Source organism: Macaca mulatta, chromosome 1 (genome assembly GCF_049350105.2).
Source record: "Macaca mulatta isolate MMU2019108-1 chromosome 1, T2T-MMU8v2.0, whole genome shotgun sequence".
Classification (NCBI taxonomy): domain Eukaryota; kingdom Metazoa; phylum Chordata; class Mammalia; order Primates; family Cercopithecidae; genus Macaca; species Macaca mulatta.
In genome coordinates, this window is record NC_133406.1 from 132,774,913 (window position 1) to 132,788,993 (window position 14,081).

A 14,081-nucleotide genomic window follows, 5' to 3' on the forward strand; every position below is an offset into this window, starting at 1 on the left:
CCAGCCTGGCCAACATGGTGAAACCTTGTCTCTACTAAAAATACAAAGATTAGCCGGGCATGGTGGTGTGCGTCTGTAATCCCAGCTACTTGGGAGACTGAGGCAGGAGAATCGCTTGAGCCTGGGAGGTGGAGGTTGCAGTGTGCAGAGATCGCACCATTGCACTCCAGCCTGGGTAGCAGAGTGAGACACCATCCCAAAAAGAAAAAAAAAAAAAAAAAAAAAAGATTAAATTACTGGCACACATTGTCCCTAATTAAGAATTTGTGGGTCAAATATTTTTTGACCAACCATGACTGAGTGGAGTACTGTGGGGGCATTGCAAAAGTGCTTATATAAGCAAAGAACATTGGTGGTAGCCGAGACATTGGAAATCCTTAGGTCGTGCGCTCTGTTTCACAGGTGAGGATAATGAAGCCAAGAGGGGTTGAATGACCTACTCAAGATCAGAAGGCCAAAAATAAAACCCAGGCACCCAATTCCCTAGTCGTATCAAATTATCACCTCACAGGTTTTTTCCTCATCAAAAATACCACAAAAATCTGTGGAAAGAACCAAAGCTAAAGTGAATTTAAGGAAATGACATTGTCTGAATGAGATCCTTGAAGATCCTGTCCATGTCTATTCATTTTTAATTCCTTAGTTTGTAACACAGTGCCTTGTGCATATTAAGAAGTCAGTAAACTTTTCTTTAAAGCACTACTTTTGCTCTTAGTAGAAAAGTAACATTCTTTAAAAATATCTCATGCTGCCATGAGCATTTAGTGTGTGTGGTTCTATGACTCAGAGTATTTTCTTTTGTGATTAGTTATGATTAAAATTGCCAAGGATAGAAAAACATTCATTTGTTGTCTGCCAGTATTAGAAAAGCAGATTTCTTTGGACCTTTGTTAAGCCTGGATTGGTTTTGGGTTATATGGCTTCTCACCAAGATGTGGTAGAACCTGGTTCTTTCCAGATTTTGTATTGAGTAACAATGTGGGCTTTGACTTACCTACATGTAGACTGGTTTTTGCTTGCCCAAATTTTTTTTTCTATCATTAAAGGTATTCTCTTGTTTACTTCACACACATACACACACACACAGTCATAAGACTATAATTTAGGATTGTATCATGTACATCCCACCCAGTGAGACTTTGGAGAAAAAGCATTCAGACACCCATAATCAGAGGATTCCCTTTCTTGCTGCAGGTCTTACACAGGGACCTCACCAAATACATTTTTGAATAACAGGAAAAACACTTGGTAAAGTCTCGTTCCAGTGTTGTATTCATCTCAAATCTAATAAGTGTAGATGTACAGCTTATGGCTTTTAGTGGGTTTTTTTTTTCTCAGTATACATTTCACAACTTTTAATTTTTAAGGGTTTTTGACACTTCCATCTGCCAAAATTTCAGAGATGTAGTAAACACAATTTTGTATGAATTGGAAAAACCATCAACTATAATTGAAGCCTTTGTCATATGTTTTGATGACTCGATGCAATTATAAACCTATACAAATTGAAGGTAAATTTAATTTCAGAGATCCTGGACCAAGGTACAAGTTTCTTAGACTTATTCAGAATTCTAAGCCAATGACAGTCACTTTACAAGAGAAATATGCCAGAGATATGGATATTTTATATTGTCTTTTGAACAACCTCATGAACTTTCACTGTTTATACATTGGACAAAAGTTAAGGATCATATCCCCTTTTGACTAAGAAATAACAAAAATACATAGCTTATGGTTTTGTATGTGTGCATGAGTATTTTGGAATTAATGGTAGTAGCCATCATATAACCATATGCAGTTATGCTTGGCAAGTTTTCAAGGTGTTTACTGGTAGAAAATGCATATCTTACTCATCATATAGGAGGCAATTAACAATGAAAGAATATGTGTACTGCCAAGAAAGCATCTGAGTAAAGGAATGGACTATCAGGAATATAATAGTTCCTGTTCAGATGAAAGTGATATGAGAGTCTATGTTCCTTGCGGCTTAGCAAGTTTACTGAAATATGAAGAGTGGTAGGATTATACACAGGATTAGACATTTCTATTTTAATAACACATGGATGGGCCAAATAACAAAGGAAAACTTAGAAATGAAATAACTGATTGACAATAATCAAAAAGCAATATTATGGATAAAATAAAACAAGTATTTAGCATTTGCAAACTACTTTCATGCATATTAATTCTTTGATCCTTGTAACAACCTGGTGAGGCATGTGTGGCAGATCTTGTCATCATCCTTGTTTTACCACTGAGACTTGCAAAAGGTTGCGCATCTTTTTATAGCAGAGCTAGAAATAGAACAAGCTCTTCTGATGACACATCCTATGATACTGCCTTTCTGTGTTTTCCAAGAACTATCCCTTATGTATATGTAACTGATGATGGTTACAATATGGCTGCAGCTGTGATTAAAAATCTCTCCTTACCAATGGCCAGTTTCTGACTGGGTCTTTTCCTGATCGCCTCCTCTTTGCTGTTTTTTTTCTTTTATTGCTTGTCCTCACAAACATCATCAGAATAATTCCAAAAGCTGTGTGTTCATCTTTCCGTCCATCCTTCCTTCCTTCCATCTGCCCATCCAATCAATAAACTAATTTGTGTGTACAGTGTATTCACCTATATTCCTATAATTCATGGCTCTGCTGTACATCTTCTTTCCCCAAACATTCAACCTGTATATTTCTGACAGCGGGAAGTGACTGGGCAGGGTGACAGTTGCTCTGGCCATTACCCATGTGTGATAAATTGCTTAGTAATCTCCACAGCACCGTCGTGCATACATTGAGAGTGTTTAGAGCATTGTAAGTTGGGAGAATTTCCAATCATTCATAAATATCCATTAATCTGTCCCTTTTACATTCAGCTTTCCACATCTGTTTCAAATTGTTCAGTGCTATTCCAGGAGTGCATTAAAGCTCCAATCCAGGTAGTATTAAGGGGATAAATGAGGCACAGGGAAGAGACACTGTATTTTTCTCAAAGCAATTCTTTCTCCTTTTTACAGAGTTAGAAGCCAAGCAATTTACGATTAAGATTTTCAGAAGATATGCTTTGTCATTTTAAGCCATCCTTGTCTGTGGGTTTAAAAACGAGGTTTTAGCTCTAGCATCCTGGCATACCTTAATGTATTTCTCTGTACAGGTAGATTGTGAATATCATTTCTACCAGCAAACCGAAGTAGTTTTAATTCATTATGATTCAGTGTGGATTCTTATTGAAGAAAAATGAAGAATAGTTAAAACCTAAGGTCAGTTAGAAATAAATAAGTGCCTGAGTATGCCTTTATGTTTGTGATGTTCAGGAATGTCAGAGGAAGTTGTCAATAATTTTAGTTTGATACATTTTCTACAGGAAAAAAAATTGTTTTTCAGGAAAAAGGCATTATTTTATGAATTATAATTTAATATGATTTGGCTTTATGTCTGCTCTAGGTGATTGAATGAAAATTATAAAGGTGGATTTTTTCTCCCCATATACTACCCATAAGCTATTTTCTCAGGTGCTTTCCAAAGAATGTATTTTCATAAGAATGACCCAACCTGTACTGTTAGATTTACGGAAGTCTCATCACATAGTACAGAGATGCCCTGCAGAATAAATGCATATAAAGATAGCACCGTATGGTATATCAGATGACACGTGAGTATGAGAGAGGAATGTTTTCAAGTTGACCTTGAAGATGTTAAGGGACTTACAGAACAAATACAAGGCAGGAGGACAACTGAAAGATGATTCCCTATCTTTGGCATTTGTAATACTCATAAAAGGGATGACAAGCTTATTATCTGACCCAGAATAAAATGCCCACACAGTAATGTAAAGAAGAAGGAAATTCAGTTGGATGTCTCTCACTAAGATTAGTAAAAACCTCATATCATCACATAAAGTGCACTAAATCATTGCATTTGAAGTTGTTCTATTTCATAGTTACAGTCTGCAATTTCATCCATGCGTAGGGGATTGACAGCTGCTCCATCCATTAGTATTAATGAATTACCATACCAACATCCCACACACATCCACCAAGAAACCAAAGAAACCCCTCCTACACACTACTTTGTTTTGAATCCTCCAAATGTTGTAGGATAGCTATATTTTTAATAAGTAGAAGTTATTGAATATAGCACATATTATAGCTAAAAGTGATGAGACTAGGAATTAGTAAGTAATTGTAACCTTATTCATATGTTAAAGTAGGTTAAATTATCTCTCATCACTCTGTCATCTAAGGAATGCCTATGACCATTTAAGAAATGGTCCTGAACTTCTAGGGCATTTTATTAAAGAAAAAAACAATTCAGAATGACATTGGCAGCCTGTTTAGTGAAATTTCTTCCCTCCTGAAGGACCTCCAAGAGTGTCCTTTAAACGAGGTGAAAAGAACAAAATGAGTTTTGATATGATGACCATGTGTACTTGTTTACCCAGAACAGTTCAATTTATACCGTTTGCTCTGGCATAGTTATTAGTAACTACCTGTTTACTCTCAAAAGGTCCTGATTTGAATGGAAAATTATATGTTCATCTAGTTTTAGAGCATTTCTTATACAACCGCGGTCTCTTCCTCTACCGTCTAGTATGCTTCCAGTTCCCGTTTATGTCTTTTGTGTGTAACACCTGTTTCTACAAAGGAGAAAGAAACAACTATGCCAGTCCATATGCCTTCACCAGCTAAAAAATTCATCTCTTTTTCCCACTCTTTTATTCTTTGGGTTCTCATCCTCTTTTCTCTGCTTTGTGACATTGCACTCCCCAACACTGTCCTTATAGAACATGTCAGGGACAAGTCAAAGAATGTCACTGTATGAATATTTTCCTATAGAAACAGGCAGCTTAATCCTTTTCAGTGCTTGCCTGTGTGAAAAAAAAATGTGACATATAGTCATGGGTTACTTAATGACAGTGATACATACAATAAATGCATCATTGTACAAGTGTTATGGAATGTACTTATACCAACCTAGATAGTGTAGCCTACTACACACCTAAGCTACATGTATAGCCTCTTGCTGCTAGGCTACAAACCTGTATAGCATATTACTTCACTGAATATTGTAGGCAGTTATAACATTTGTGTATCTAAACATAGGAAAAGTACAGTAAAAATATGATATTATAATTTTATGGGACCACTATCATTATAAGGTTAGTCATTGACTGAAATGTCATCATGTGGCACATGGCTGTATTTTATTATTTTTAATGAGGAAGAATTTAGGGCCATGCTCCTCAGTGACAGGGAACTCTCAGATTGAGTTATATCTCCCCTTAGAAACATTTGTTAAGGGCCTACTCTGTGTCTGACATCTTCTTATACAAAAATGACTGAGAGATTATCCCTTATGCCAGGAACTCACAGTCTATTAATAGAGAAGACCATGTTGAACAATAATTACATATACTACTAGAAGTGAATACTACCAAAGCACTAATACTTTATGTATCACCAAGCGTATGGAAAGGTGCGGTGGGAGAATAGGCATGGGATTCAATCTGGGATCTGCTCCTTGGGGAAGAGATGACAGAGTAGGTAATGTGCGAACTGAGTTTTGGAGGAGGAACAGAATGAAGGTATCAATGTACATGAGGGGCTCTGCATCAGGTTTGCTCTGAGAAAGTAGATAGTATTGCATTGGCCAACATACCCTGTCACAAAATATCACTTATTCTCGTGTACTCTGCATTCTATAGAATAAAGTCTTTTGTTGTTGTTCTGAAGAAGAGTGGAAGTTGGCAGTTTACTATTTTTATAATAGCCATAATTTTCCAATTTGTTGATACGTCTTCAAATGTACTTTGGAAAGACTATTTCAGAGCTCTCTCTTTGGACTTTCCTCTGCAAAATAGACTTCTTTCCTTTGTGTACTCTCAAAGGTCTTGTTTGTTTTTTAAAGCATTCTTATTCTTTTCTCTTCTGAGCTTAATCAGTGTGTGGTTCCCACCACACACCCTTATATTTTGCACTCAGGTAGCATTGCAGTGCATTTATATATAGAAGTCTGGCTAGTGGTATAGTCCCAAATACCATATTTATTTATTTGTATCTTACTGCCATGCTGAATATAAACTATTATAGAGCACTTGATAAACACAGCTGAATGAAAGAAACAGTTCTTCCAACCTTGCAGTTACTTCTGCCATCCCTCCCAGGTCTCTGATTCCTCTCTCTCCTTATCGTTTCTTTCTGCCTTGTTATTTCACTAATTTCTGTAAATTCTGTCTTCTATCTTCTCTCTACATTTTTTCCAAGTGATGCAGCCTTGCTCCAGTTTCCAGATTCCGCTCTAAGTCATCTAAGTCTGTGTTGTTTGGATGGATTCTCTAGTCATCTCCTACCTCCATTCTTCATTCTTTTTCCAGTCTTTAACTCAGAAACAGATCATCTTCTCTTCCCACATCTAATCCACTGGCCAGTTCAGCAGACTCCGTTATATGGTATCTTCAGCATGTGTTTCTCTCCCTCCAATCCCTTTCCTTACCATGGTATCAGTTTCCTTGTGATATTCACAACTCCAAAAGTGAGACTCATCTAGGAGCCATATTCCACATTGGTGCAAGTTTAAGTCTTCTAAAACATACAACACCTTTAAAGAAATGCCATCACCAATGATAGAATTCAGCTATCACTGTCAAATTGTTTCCTAACTACTTTTTATATTTAAGTCCCACTGTCCTTTTTCATGAGTCTCTATTATGCTTGTACAGAGAGGCAGTGCAGAGCCCTGAAATTAGAACATCTGCGTTTGATTTATGGCTCTGTACTTGTTAGCTCTGTGACCATGGACAGATTATTTACCTTCTCTGTGTCTCATTTTCCTCATCTGTAATGTGGGGATAGTAATTGGATCTACCATAAAGATTATAGCAAGGATTAAATAAAACTCTCAGAGCAGTGTCTAGCACATATTAAGGATTCAATAAGTATTAGTATTTTTGCAATTTAATGACAAAAACCACAATTACTTTTGCACCAACCTAATAGAGTCCTATTCTCCAAAATCTTATGGTCTTCTTCTGTTAATAAGTATCCTATTTCTTTTTACATTTGAAAATCATCCAAAACTTACATTGTTTTCTATTTTCACATCTTGAAATTTCATCTTGCTAGATAGACATTCTCATGTTTTCTGTTAGACCAATAGCATCCATTTATATGGAATTCATAATTAATTATATGCCTTCACAAAATTCATATGATCTGCTTATGCCAACGAATATAAAGGTGAAAGATAGAAACTGCTGTTATCTCTCTATCATAGGGGTCCTCAACCCCCGGGCCACGAACCGTGGCCTGTTAGGTACTGGGCCACACAGCAGGAGGTGAGCTGCTAATGAGCAAGCGTTACTACCTGAGTTCCACCTCCTGTCAAATCAGTGGCGGCATTAGATTGTCATAGGAGTGCAGATTTGACTGTGAACTGCTCATATGAGGGATCTAGGTTGCACTCCCTTTATGAGAATCTAATGCCTGAGGTGGAACAGTTTCCTCCCGAAGCCACCTGTCACACCCCCAGCACCTACCCCACCTCAGCCCACATCCCTAGGGCCAAAAACGTTGGTGTCCAGTGTTCTACAGGATTGAGAGTTACAAAGCTAACAAAATTGAAGGGTAGATTGAAAAATAAACTTGAATTATTTTATGATCATGACTTGAAACCACCTGTAAAGTTGAACAACCAGGAAAACTATCTCTGCTTTTACTTCCTTTTCTGAACCACAGTAAGTTAATGCTCAGGACTAGATATCACACATAAGGAATTCTAAGGATCCTAAGTAACAGTGCTATGTATGGGGTATCATGGGGTTATCATTTGTGGTAAATTTGTTTTCAACACTGGCATTTTTTTTCTCTTAGGGCAGAAATTTAGCATCTGGAGAGGTTGGATTTTTTCCAAGTGATGCAGTCAAGCCTTGCCCATGTGTAAGTATCTTAATTTTCTCTTGCTTCATTTTGTTTTTGACGCTGTGATTAACTGTGCAAAAATCTACAAAGAATGCTGGCCAAATCGATTATTCATTTTATTACCATTTTCTGGAAGAATCATTATTTTCAACATCACTATGGTTCTATTGTCAGAATATGTTTTTAAATATTAAGAAAATATATAGAAGAGGCAAATTTTACTTAGCAGAATTTATAAAACTAAGTTGTCTGAAAGGTTTTGGAAGAAATAAACCACAGCCACAAATTAGATGCATTGTACAAGTTTCCCCTTTCCCACTGAACTGAGAATGGTACGGTCTGCCTCCAGTCACTTGGGTTACAGGGCGATATTACACTTCAGCTGATGTCTTTGAAAGCTTGCTAGAAAATGCAAAGTCCACAAATTTTTCAGCCAAAGGTCTACATATATTTTCTATAGTGTGTCATTACTTTTTATATAATGTCATAATGGAATTTTCTGAAAATATAAAACACAGCTAAAAGGAGAATAAATGAACATTTGCTCAATTAATATTATGGGTGAATGTAACCTAAAATGTACTCCTTGGTGTGTTATGATACTGATAAATTTCTGTTTAGGGTAACATGATTTTAATATCACCATTTGGTAATATGGGTGACGTTTTCCACACAATTTTTTAAGTTATTGACTCCAAAATAAATGAAATTTGTTTACTAATATGATGGAGATGATTGCCTGAGGGGAACTATCTTGCTTGCTGTATTTCAGTAGTTACTGAATTTCCAAACTGGACATTCTTTTTAATGTTAGAAACATGAGAATCTGCCATCCTTGGCTCTAGAATGTGCCCTAAAGGATAATTTACTCCACTCATTCAAGCTTAATTATTTTCAAAAACAAAGAGAATAGAAAAGTCTCTGTTACTCTGTGGTTCTGTGATCTAATATCACATTTTTTTAACTTTTATTTTAGGTTTAGGGGTACATATGCAGGTTTATTATTTGGGTAAATTGCATGTCATAGGGGTTTGGTGTACAGATTATTGTGTCACTCAGTTTCTAAGCATAGTACCTGGTAAGTAGTGTTTAGATCCTCACCCTCCTCCCACCTTCCACCCTCAAGGAGGCTCCTGGAATCTGTTGTTCTCTTTTCATGTCCATGTATGCTCAATTTTAGCTTTCACTTATAAGTGAGAACATGTGTTACTTGCTTTTCCTTTCCTGTGTTAGTTCACTTACGATAATGGCCTCCAGCTCCACCCATGCTGCTGCAAAGGGCATGATCTTGTTTCTTTTTATGGCTGTATAGTATTCCATGGTATATATGTACCATATTTTCTTTATCCAGAAACATATGGGCATTTAGATTGATTCCATGTTTGTGAATATTGCTGGGATGAACATACGCATGCATACCTTTATTTGTAGAACAATTTATATTTCTTTGGGTATATACCCAATAATGGGATTGCTGGGTCAAATGGCAATCCTGTTTTAAGTTCCTTGAGAAATTGCCACATTGCTTCCACAAAGGCTGAATTAATGTACATTCCCACCAGCAGTGTATAAGCATTCCCTTTTCTCTGCAACCTTGTCAGCATCTGTTATTTTTTTTTTAATAAAATCCATTCTTACTGATGTGATGTGGTATCTCATTGTGGTTTCAATTTGCATTTCTTTAATGATTAGTAAAATTGAGCATTTTTTCAAATGCTTGTTGGCTGTGTATATGTATGTCTTGTTTCCAAAAGTGTCTATTCATGTCATTTGCCCACTTTTTAATGGAGCTGTTTTTTGGCTTGTTAATTTATTTACATTTTTTATAGATGCTGGATATTAGACCTTTGTCAGATGCATAGTTTACAGATATTTTCTCCCACTCTGTACGTTGTCTGTTTACTCTCTTGATAGTTTCTTTTGCTGTGCAGAAGCCCTTTAGTTTAATTAGGTCCCATTTGTCAATTTTTGTTTTTGTTGCAATTGCTTTTGGCATCTTAGTCATGAAATCTTTGCTAGGTCCTATGTCAAGAATGGTATTTCCTAGGTTATCCTCCATGGGTTTTGTAGCTTTATGATTTACATTTATGTCTTCAATCCATCTTGAGCTGATTTTTCTGTATCATATAAGGAAGGGGTTCAGTTTCAGTCTCCTGCACATGGCTAGCCAATTATCCCAGCACCATTTATCAAATGTTTAGCTCCCACTTATAAGTGAAAACATGTTATTTGCTTTTCCTTTCCTGTGTTAGTTCACATATGATAATGGTCTGCAGCTCAATCCATGTTGCTGCAAAGGACATAATTTTGTTTCTCCCCATTACTGAATAGGGAATCCTATCCCCATTGCTTTTTTTTGTCAGCTTTGTCAAAGATCAGATGGTTTTAGGTGTGTGGCATTTTTTCTGGGCTCTCTATTCTGTTCCATTGATCTATAATGTTACATATTTTTGTCTTATATTACATTACAGTCTTGAAAGATTATTGAAGTTTGATATCACTCTTATTTAATTAGATAAGCTAAAATGATTGTCTATCTAGTTTTTGGACTTTGTAAGAACAAGATTCAGGCTTCCTATCTGTAAAGGAGTGATGTATATATGTAGGCAGGTGGCAGGATATTATACATTCTAACATTAAGAAGTTTGGGAACCTAAAGACATCAAATCAAGAATATTAAGCATTGAATATACCATGTACTGTTTTCTGTTTACATCCTCTTGAATAAGGCTGAAAAATGAGCATTTGAAATTTTAGTGATAGTCTGGCACAAAGTCGGTGTTTAATAAATTACTGTTGAATGAATGAACAAAGGAGTGAAAAAGCAAATGCAAGTCCCTCGCTGTATATAGAACATTACTAATTAAGACAGCCTATAGAATCCTATGGAATGATATTTGCTGACCCAAGAAGTGGCTAGAAGGAGAAATATGTTCAGAAATTTTAAGATGACAGAGTTGTAGGGTAACTTCTAATTGTAAGCAGGACTACTAAATATGGTTGTTTTATATTAGTAAGTAGCTACTTAAAATTTTACTGCTTAATGAAATTATAGATTCATTTTTTTAATTATAGGGCAAGTTAAGTGAAGATACATAGAGGGGAATTTGAAGGGGAGAGGATAGTTTGAGGGAGTTTGCAAAATGGTATTGCTTTTGATTCTGGGATATATTGTTTATCAGGGGTCCATGAGTAGTGCTGAATGTTCTATTCTGGGCTTAAAATTTATTTTCCTACATGTGCTACATCCTTCTCCTCAAAAGTTCTGAAATAGGCAGGTAGAAACCTAAAACTGAGGAAAACACAGGCAGTTCATAAATGAGTCAACTTCATTTCTGGCAATATGGCAACTAGAGACAAAGCCTGGAACTGCAGCACAATGCGAAATTGGGTATACCTCTGATTCCAGGAGCCCTCGGTGGATGAACTAGGAGAAAATCCATCCCACTGATGATGATATGCCTACCTTGGTATTGGTTCAGGATTGGAAAGAAAAAAGGAAAGTAGTCTCCCCTGAGAATTTCTAACTTTAAATCTAAAACCATCTAGATGAAGGGCTGAAATTCATACCAGCTTTGCTACCTAAATAATTCTAAGCTGGAAGTGTAGTTTAAAATTATTCCAGATTATTCCACTGCACTCCAGTCTCCAGACAGAGCAAGACTCTGTCTCAAATAAAAAATTAAAATTAAAAAAAAAATTCCACATTAATTATTCTCCCAATGAAAATTCAAATTCTCTCTGGATCAGAGCCTCTTTGCACATATTTCCCAAAGGACTTTTATAGATAATGTCCTAGGGAACATACATTCACAATTTGGAATCTTTAAATGAATCCAGAAACAAACCACCTTATGCCAAGATCAGCAGAAACAATAAAATATATAATTAAACTGACAAATATAGCAAATATTTGAATTTTAGATACTAAATTCAAAATTTTATACTTAATATAGTTTAAGAAATTAAAGGGAAAAAATCTAAGAGGAAAGCAAGACACTAATTGGGTATTTATGAAAAAGATTCAGGTATAGTAATTGAAATGAAAGCCTTAGTGGACATATTACATGGCATATCAGACACAGTTGTGTAGGAAATTGGAGGAGAAATCTGAAGAAATTTCTCAAAGAACAATTCAGAGAGATTAAGAAATTAAAAATAAAACAGAAAATGGAGTGATGAGATGCAAATACATTTAATAGAAGGAGAGAATAGATAATTGTAGAAAAGCAATATTCAAATAAACAATGCCTGAGAACTTCCCAGATTCTATAATAAAACTAATCTTCAGAGTCAAGGAGCATACATTAAAATTAATCAACACCTGGATGCATTGTAATGAAACTAGAAGACATTAAAGACAAAATATTAAAACTAACTGAGACAAAAGATAGGTTATCTATAAAGGATTGATTATGAGACCCAGCTAACAACAGCAGTAATAGAAGCAACAAGAGTTTCCACTTCTGGTAACTGTTGAATAGCTCCTATTTGGCCAGTCCTCCCACACATAACTACAAGTTGTGGACAAAATATCAAAACAAAACTATCTGAAGGCACTGCCCAGGAGAAGACTGACACTTGGAAAAAGGAATGGTACTAGGGTGAGTTTCTTTGTTTTATGACTAGCTCTAAGATAGGCACAGGATTGTACCATGCAGGGTGGCTAAAATTCAGATAGAAACTTTATGATATTTCTGGCTTAAAGAACCAGACTAAGGAGTGAGTTTAATGCAGTCTCAACAGCTGGAAAAGGATGTAGGAAATCTTAAAAAGAGTCAGAGAGAGGAAACCTCAAATTCTGTGTATAAACTTTAAGGAAAGCCAGGTCTTTGTAGGAACATAAGAAAATCCAGAGCCTCTGCAGTAGATCATTCATTCAAATTGTCCAAGATACAGGATAAAATTACTCAGTATACAAAGGAGCAGGAAAATGTGAACCATACTCAAGAGAGAAGAGAATGAAGGGAGATCAACCCTGTGATTTCCCATATGATGACTTAGAAAAAGATTTTAAAAGCAGCTATTATGGTGCTCTAGGACACAAAGGAAAACATGTTCATAATGAATGGACAGAAAACCTCAAAAGAGAAATAGGAACTACAAAAAAGAACCAAATAGAGATTATACAATGTGAACCTACAGTGTCTGGATTAATATCTGAAACAATAAGAATATGTTAGAAGTTGTGAGAGGAAGTTACTATCCTCTTAGAAATTTCTCAAAAAAAAGATGAAATAGTGAGAGTTTATTCAAACAAACACAAAGTTCACTTCTAAGTGTGTCATCTAGCTTCATAAGGTATATACTTCAGGAAGAAGCACACATAGATAGACACACATATATATTTATTTATATATATTTAGACCCATATAAATATTTCTGTATGTGTGTATGTGTGTGTGTGTATATATATATAATTTTGTATGGATTCTATATTCTCAATAAAATGTTTTTTAAAAACTATATGTTCATAGCTGAAGTTTAGCAGTGTTAATAGACTATGGTGCTGACAGAAAATGGCGTTAGGGAAAAATAGTAACCGTATGCTCAAAGATGAAAAAGTTCCCAAAAGGAAATTAACTATAATCTTAAATATGAAGTATCTGTCCAGACAAAGACCCATAGTACACAGAAGAAAGTGCAGAGGGCCCATGACTGATGGAAAAGGATAGGGTCCACCTGAGTAATAGGGATCATGGCTGGGAAGGTAGTCCTGGATCTTCACATGTCATAATGCACCCACTGGAGAGAGAAAAGCTCTAGTGGGACACTTCAGGGTGGAACAGCCTCAGTTACCTGTTCTGTTTTAGAATCTTATGTCACTGTTTCCTTTTTTGGATCTCCAACCTTTTTAACAGCCAAAGGAGTCCACAGCCAGAATATTTTGAAATTCTTTACTCTCCTCCTTCCTGTCTCCTTTTTTTTTTTTTTTTTTTTTTGACTCTCTATGGAAAGCTTGGTTTAAGAATAAATATACATTATACTTTTAAAGAACAGGGAGGGGGAAAGAGTAAATATTTTTCCCATCAGATTTCAGAAGCCATGTATATCTTATTATCAAAGGGGAAACTATTGAAGATCAATTTGTTTGTGAAAACAAAATTTGTAAGAAACTATTTGAATGATTAGAATGGGTATAATTTACCTTCAGTATTAATTGCTGCTTATC

General features: G+C 35.7%; 1 protein-coding gene across 5 annotated transcripts in view; it reads left to right on the top strand.

Moving 5' to 3' along the window:
- VAV3 (vav guanine nucleotide exchange factor 3) overlaps nt 1–14,081 on the top strand; it is a 397,306-nt gene that overhangs the window by 344,219 nt on the left and 39,006 nt on the right. For all 5 annotated transcript variants that reach the window (XM_077952262.1, XM_077952264.1, XM_077952266.1 and 2 more), the window contains one exon: nt 7,862–7,927. In XM_077952262.1, the coding sequence (XP_077808388.1) occupies nt 7,862–7,927 (66 nt within the window). The remainder of the gene's footprint in view (nt 1–7,861; nt 7,928–14,081) is intronic.